At 47.4% G+C, this 7,664-nt stretch overlaps 1 protein-coding gene across 1 annotated transcript in view; it reads right to left on the reverse strand.

The window, feature by feature from the left end:
* The window catches only part of LOC122548212 (dynein axonemal heavy chain 14-like), a gene marked incomplete at its 3' end in the record, with an annotated part of 56,282 nt that overhangs the window by 10,530 nt on the left and 38,088 nt on the right, over positions 1-7,664 (reverse strand). The window contains exons 6-7 of the mRNA XM_043686757.1: positions 6,172-6,297; positions 1,438-1,532 (exon numbers count right to left, since the gene is read on the reverse strand). Coding sequence (XP_043542692.1) covers positions 1,438-1,532; positions 6,172-6,297 — 221 coding nt within the window. The remainder of the gene's footprint in view (positions 1-1,437; positions 1,533-6,171; positions 6,298-7,664) is intronic.

The raw sequence follows: 7,664 nt of genomic DNA on the forward strand, positions 1-7,664 counted from the left end.
TCTGGTCGCCCTACTATAGGAAAGATACAGAGGCTTTGGAAAGGGTGCAAAGAAGGTTTACCAGGATGCTGCCTGGACTGGAGGGCTTGCCTTATGAAGAAAGGTTGAATAGGCTCGGACTTTTCTCTCTGGAGAGAAGGAGGAAGAGAGGAGACCTGATACAGGTGTACAAAATAATGAGAGGAATAGATAGAGTCAATAGCCAGAGACTTCCCCAGAGCAGGATTGACTGGTTCGAGAAGTCATAGTTTGAAGATATTAGGAAAAAGGTATAGAGGAGACGTCAGAGGTAGGTTTTTTTACACAGAGAGTTGTGAATACATGGAATGCGTTGCCAGTGGTAGTGGTGGAAACAGAGTCATTGGGGACATTTAAGTGACTGCTGGACATGCACATGGATAGCAGTGAGTTGAGGGGTGCGTAGGTTGTTACTATATTTTACATTCAGATTAAAGCTCGGCACAACATTGTGGGCCAAAGGGCCTGTTCTGTGCTGTACTTGTCTATGTTCTATGTTCTAATAAAGACAAAATAAAACAAACAATTTATCTGGAACACACATTTAAAAACTTTGAGATATTTGGTCAAAATATAATCATGTTAATCCTAAAACATTCCTTTACAAAATCCCAAAATATATTCACAGTATTCACATCAGAGAGAAACTACTTGGCTTTAACTTCTCGTCTGGATGCTTCAAGTCACCACACCAAGGTTTTAACCAAGCACGTCAGCTTTGGAAATATTACTAAACTCCCCACTCTAAGGTTATTTTTTTCAACTGATTCAAACTATCATCTCCTTTTCTCAGGAGCAACTGCTTCCATCTTCAGAACTGCCCCAAATCGAAACTAAAACTGAAAGATTTCTCTCTAAGTTATGGACTTTTCCTCTTAAACTTCCATCAGGAGCCCCCCTGTATATTATGGTTGTACAGAACTTCTCCCAATTACTTCTTGGAGGGTACCTCTCCAACTGGTTTGAACTGAAACACCATGGTTCCAGAAGTTAATCATTAAACCTCTTTGGACATGCAGAAAACCCATATACCACAAATTCAAAATTCAAACACTCAAACATACAGATAGATCACACACCCTGTGGCACAGAATGCTGTGTCTATTAATAAATGAAGGTTTCTGTGTTCCTTTTTACAATAAACCTCTCAACTTCTCCTTCCACATTCAAAACGGTCTGTTTAACCATGCCCAGGGCTCTCTGTAAGAGAGTAACTGTCCGTTGGAATGCATTCTGAACTGAGAGCAGGACCCCCACAGACCCTGGCATCATACCTGATCTCTGAGATGAGAGCAGGACCCCCACAGACGCTGGCATCATACCTGATCTCTGAGATGAGAGCAGGACCCCCCACAGACGCTGGCATTATACCTGATCTCTGAGATGAGAGCAGGACCCCCACAGACGCTGGCATCATACCTGATCTCTGAGATGTCACTCTTATCCAGGGCTTGGAGAGCAACGATGGCCTTTTCCAAAACAGGAAGCACATCATTCAGCTCATTGGTCGCTTGCTGCAAGTTAACATCAAAGTTCCTTGAAACGGGTGCCATGAAGAGAGGCAGAACAAACAGTGGGTTGTATCCTGGCTCAGGAAGCAACTTCAGTAATACCTCTCTCCTCCCCCCAACCTTCAACTCCATCACATCCAGCTCCACATGGAGGTAGTGTCAGATAAAAATGGTGGATGAGACCTTGAACTGCAACCTCCCTGCCCCCCACCCAGCCCCAGCCCCAGTTCCAAGATTTTGGAGCTGGATGGAGGATGGCACACAGATGGGAAACCTCAACTCAGCAGGGACATTTGAACTGGGTGCTGAGTTCAAACAGACCCTATGTTGGCCGCCATCTTAACTTGCAGTGTTGGAGTCGTAAACGTATGTACAATGAGAACACTCTTGAACAATTGGTAAAAGTCTGTTCTAAGTCTCATGAATTGGAAGTTTTAAGTTTCTCACTCTTTAAACAGGAAAAAAAATTGTAACTGTCAGTAAGAGTTTAAAAAAAACCCTAGACTTAGATTTACTTAGATTACTTACAGTGTGGAAACAGGCTCTTTGGCCCAGCAAGTCCACACCTACCCTCCGAAGAGCAACCCACCCAGACCCATTCCCCTACATTTATCCCTTCACCTAACACTACGGGCAATTTAGCATGGCTAATTCACCTAACCTGCACATTTTTGGACTTTGATTGACAGGCCATCTGGTACAGTTTCGAAGAAAACCATCCCAACTGGTCTTGTAGTTATAACAGAGTTGATTGTGAAATTTACCCAAGGGCTTTTTATTTTGTCTCCTTTATTCACTCATGGGACATGGCCTTTGCTGGTTGGGCTAGCATTGATTACTCATCCTCAGGCTGCCCTGAGAAAGTATTATCATGTCACTATGATGCTGAGCTGATTTGGATCGGCTGCATGAACTCACTTGGATGGTTTGGACTCCATGGTTAGTTGACAGTTTAAAGAGCTCATTAACAATGCAGCTGGCTTTGATGTGGGATCCCGAAGAGAAGTTCATTTTTGAAAGAGATTAACCACCTCAGAAAATTTGAAATCTTTGAATTACAGTATGGGGAGGTGATTGCCTTATGGTGTAATCACTAGACTATTAGTCCAGAAACTCAGCTGATGATAGTGACCACAATTCAGTTAGGTTTGCTTTGGCAATGGAAAGGGATAGGTATATACCGCAGGGCAAGAGTTATAGCTGGAGGAAGGGCAATTATGATGCGATTAGGCAAGATTTAGGATGCATAGGATGGGGAAGGAAACTGCAGGGGGTGGGCACAATTGAAATGTGGAGCTTAATCAAGGATCAGCTACTGTGGGTCCTTGGTAAGTATGTACCTGTCAGGCAGGGAGGAAGTGGTCGAGCGATGGAGCCGTGGTTTACTAAAGGAGTTGTATCTCTTGTCAAGAGGAAGGAGAAGGCTTATGTTAGGATGAGATGTGAAGGCTCAGTTTGGGCGCTTGAGAGTTACAGGTCAGCCAGGAAAGACCTAAAGAGAAAGCTAAGAAGAGCCAGGAGGGGCCATAGAAGTTGTTGGTGGATAGGATCAAGGATAACCCTAAAGCTTTCTCTGGGTATATCAGGAATAAAAGAATGACAAGAGTAAGATTAGGGCCAATCAGGGATAGTAGTGGGAAGTTGTGTGTGGAGTCAGAGGAGTTAGGAGAAACAATAAATAAATATTTTTCGTCAGTATTCACACTGAAAAAAAAATGTTATCGAGCAGAATACTGAGATCCAGGCGACTAGACTCGATGGGATTGAGGTTCACAGGGAGGAGGTGTTAGCAAGTCTGGAAAACGTGAAATAGATAAGTCCCCTGGGCTGGATGGGATTTATCCTAGGATTCTCTGGGAAGCCAGGGAGAAGATTGCAGAGTCTTTGGCTTTGATCTTTGTCATCATTGTCTATAGGAATAGTGCCAGAAGACTGGAGGATAGCAAATGTGGTTCCCCTGTTCAAGAAGGGGAGTCGAGACAACCCTGGTAATTATAGACCTGTGAGCCTTACTTCGGTTATGGGTAAAGTGTTGGAAAAGGTTATAAGAGATAGGATTTATAATCATCTAGAAAGGACTAAGTTGATTCGGGATTGTCAACATGGTTTTGTGAAGGGTAGGTCAGGCCTCACAAACCTTATTGAGTTCTTTGAGATGGTGACCAAACAGGTGGATGAGGGTAAAGTGGTTGATGTGGTGTATATGGATTTCAGTCAGGTGTTTGGTAAGGTTCCCCATGGTAGGCTATTGCACAAAATACGGAGGCATGGGATTGAAGGTGATTTAGCAGTTTGGATCAGAAATCGGCTGGCTGAAAAAAGACAGAGGGTGGTGGTTGATGGGAAATGTTTATCCTGGAGCTCAGTTACTAGTGGTGTACCGCAAGGATCTGTTTTGGGGTCACTGCTGTTTGTCATTTTTATAAATGATCTGGATGAGGGCAGAGAAGGATGGGTTGGTAAATTTGTGGATAACATTAAGGGCGGTGGAGTTGTGGATAGTGCCAAAGGATGTTGTAGGTTACAGAGGGACAAGCTGCAGAGCTGGCAAATGGAGTTTTAAATGTGAGGTGATTCACATTGGAAGGAACAACAGGAATATAGAGTACTGGGCTAATGGTAAGATTCTTGGCAATGTGGATGGGCAGAGAGAGCTCTGTGTCCATGTACATAGATCCCTGATAGTTGCCACCCAGGTTGATAGGGTTGTTAAGAAGCCATATGGTGTGTTCGCTTTTATTGGTAGAGGGATTGAGTTTTGGAGCCACGAGGTCATGCTACAGCTGCACAAAACTCTGGTGTGGCCGCCCTTGGAGTATTGTGTATAGTTCTGGTCACCGCATTATAGGAAGGATGTGGAAGCTTAGGAAAGGTTCCAGAGGAGATTTACTGGGATGTTGCCTGGTATGGAGGGAAGGTCTTATGAGGAAAGGCTGAGGAACTGGAGGCTATTTTCGTTAGAGAAGAAGGTTGAGAGGTAACTTAATTGAAACATGTAGGATAATCAGAGGGTTACTTAGGGTGGACAGGGAGAGCCTTTTTTCTCAGATGGTGATGACTAGCACGAGGGGACATAGCTTTCAATTGAGGGGGCGATATATATAGGACAGATGTCAGAGGTAGGTTCTTTACTCAGAGAGTAGTAAGGGTGTGGAATGCACTGCCTGCAACAGTAGTAGACTCACCAACTTTAAGGGAATTGAAATGGTTATTGGATGAGAATGGAATAGTGTAGGTTAGATGGGCTTCAGGTCAGCACAAAACTGAGAGCCGAAGGGCCTGTGCTGAGTGAGTGAGTGAGTGAGTGAGTGAGTGAGTGAGAGAGAGAGAGAGAGAGAGAAACAGGAGGGAAACACAAGAGAGAGAGAGAAACAGGAGGGAAACACAAACGGGGTGGGGGAGAGAGAAAGAAAGAGAGAAAGACAAAGAGAGAGACAAAATACAAACTGTACTGATTGTAATGAGGTCAGCCAGGTGGATCTCAAAGAATCGGAGTTCCCAGACTGGGGCTGTGAACCACTTTGAGAGCTGGCTCTGAGGGAGCTGGGTCAGTGTCAAGGATTCTCCATTTGTGTCAGGAAGGGACAGACCCCGTGCTGGTTGGGCCACAGTCAGTGTGTTCCTGCTGCTGTTGGTTTCTGCTGGTTTTCAGGGAACCTGATTCCTGAACTATTTAGCCAGCTTGTTAACTGGGATTCCTTTTTTATTGAGGACTGATTTAAACTGATCTAAACTGCCTGATCTACGTGGTCAATGTGTTTCAGCTGTGCTTCAGTTCTCATTAGGGACCTGTTGGCTCACTGGCTGTTTACAGCCTAGGTGTTACTCTTCCCTCTTTCACTTTGAGAAAAGGACTATGCTGATTTTGTGGCAGGGCTTAGCCCTTCCTTTCTGGCTTTCTTTGTTTTTTGAATGTGTTTTCACTTTTTGTTTTGGACTGAGCCCCTGTGAGCTAATGGACCTTTCCAGATGAACTGTTTCTCTGTGGGTAGACCTGGCCCATTTGTGGGTAGGTTGGTGGGGGGTGGGCTGAGAGCAGGAAGGCAGGTGTGGCTTGCTGGGGGTGGGGTCTAGGTTCTGTGCGCTGATTCTTATCTAATTGGACTGTCTTGTCTGTATTTGTTCCTGTTTTGTGATGACTGAAAGAGGGTTTGTCCTCATTGCCCTGAAAGCTGGTTGAACAGTGATGTCTGCGGTCTGGCTGGTTCTCTGTGTACACCCGTTAATGTTAACTGTTTTGTAAACTGTACTGTTTAATAAAATTAAAAACAAACAAACTGGAGTGTCAGGGGTTCTGTTCACTGTGAGAGCTGGCTCTGAGGGAGCTGGAGTGGGATCACAGTGTCTGTGCAGTTAGTTCCCAGGTTAGGGAGGGAGAGAAGAAATCACAAGCTGTTCAGGGACAGAGGAGAGACCAACTGCAGAGTAACACAGAGGGGGAAAAAGTAGGGGAGGGAGGACAAGGAAGACCTTGAGGCATTGAAACAAGGGGCACATACCAGGGCATCCGAATGAAACACCCTGTGATTAAGCATCAAATGTACAATGTCACTCCTCGAGGAGGAGTGATCGGAGTCAGGAGCTCAGTCTAACCCTCACACCTTGTGATTTGAGTGAAATGGGCTCACACAGCAGGATTTACCTCAGCATATTCCTGCACAATCTGGGTCTCTTCAGCCATGATCTCCTCTTCGTGTTTCACTATGGCTCGAACCTCCTCCATGGCCTCAGTGTCACTTTTAAGCTTCTGCATTAACTGTTCAATCTCCTGCAGAAACGACAGCACTGGTTAGCTATACACCACACAGAGACGTGCGTGCAGTCACGCAGACGCACGCACATGCGTGTGCAGTCACACACAGACACATACACATGTGCAGTCACACAGACACACACATCTCCATTATGCACCTGACACCATCCCATCGGATAACTGTTACTTTTCCTGATTAGTCGCAATACAAACCTCCACCAATCACATCTGAGTAAAGTTGGAGCAGAAAGTGGCCTTTCGGCCTTTCCGTCCTGTTCACGGCGACTCTCCACCTTTCAGTATCCCCCTGCCTCCGTTTGTAATCATCCAAACTGTGAAGCGTTCAGTTTCGGCAGTTCCAGCCGGACTTACTGGGATGGGTTAGCACCGGTATCATTCTGCAGAAACCATACCTCACCGTCTCTGTACTGAGGGGGTGCGGTGCACTGAACCGTACCTCACCGTCCCTGTACTGAGGGGGTGCGGTGCACTGAACCGTACCTCACCGTCTCTGTACTGAGGGGGTGCGGTGCCCTGAACCGTACCTCACCATCTCTGTACTGAGGGGGTGCGGTGCCCTGAACCGTACCTCACCGTCTCTGTACTGAGGGGGTGCGGTGCCCTGAACCGTACCTCACTGTCCCTGTACTGAGGGGGTGCGGTGCCCTGAACCGTACCTCACCGTCCCTGTACTGAGGGGGTGCGGTGCCCTGAACCGTACCTCACCATCCCTGTACTGAGGGGGTGCGGTGCCGTGAAACGTACCTCACCGTCTCTGTACTGAGGGGGTGCGGTGCCCTGAACTGTACCTCACCGTCTCTATGCCGAGGAGGTGCAGCACCCTGAACTGTACCTCACCGTCTCTGTACTGAGGAGGTGCGGTGCCGGGAACAGTACCTCACCGTCTCTGTGTCGAGGGGCAGCAGCGTGGGGAACTGTACCTCACCGTTTCTGTGCCGAGGGGGTGCAGTGTGGGGAATTGTACCTCACCGTCTCTGTGTCGAGGGGCTGCAGCGTGAGGAACCGTACCTCACCGTCTCTGTGCCGAGGGGATGCTGTGTGGGGAACCGTACCTCACTGTCTCTGTGCCGAGGGAGTGCAATGTGGGGAACCGTACCTCACCGTCTCTGTGCCGAGGGGGTGCTGTGTGGGGAACCGTACTTCACTGTCTCTGTGCCGAGGGGGTGCTGTGTGGGGAACCGTACCTCACCATCTCTGTGCCGAGGGGGTGCAGCGTGGGGAACCGTACCTCACCGTCTCTGTGCCGAGGGGGTGCTGTGTGGGGAACCGTACCTCACCTTCTCTGTGCCGAGGGGGTGCTGTGTGGGGAACCGTACCTCACCGTCTCTGTGCGGAGGGGGTGCAACGTGGGGAACCGTAAC

Source organism: Chiloscyllium plagiosum, unplaced genomic scaffold, assembly GCF_004010195.1.
Source record: "Chiloscyllium plagiosum isolate BGI_BamShark_2017 unplaced genomic scaffold, ASM401019v2 scaf_14919, whole genome shotgun sequence".
Lineage (NCBI taxonomy): Eukaryota > Metazoa > Chordata > Chondrichthyes > Orectolobiformes > Hemiscylliidae > Chiloscyllium > Chiloscyllium plagiosum.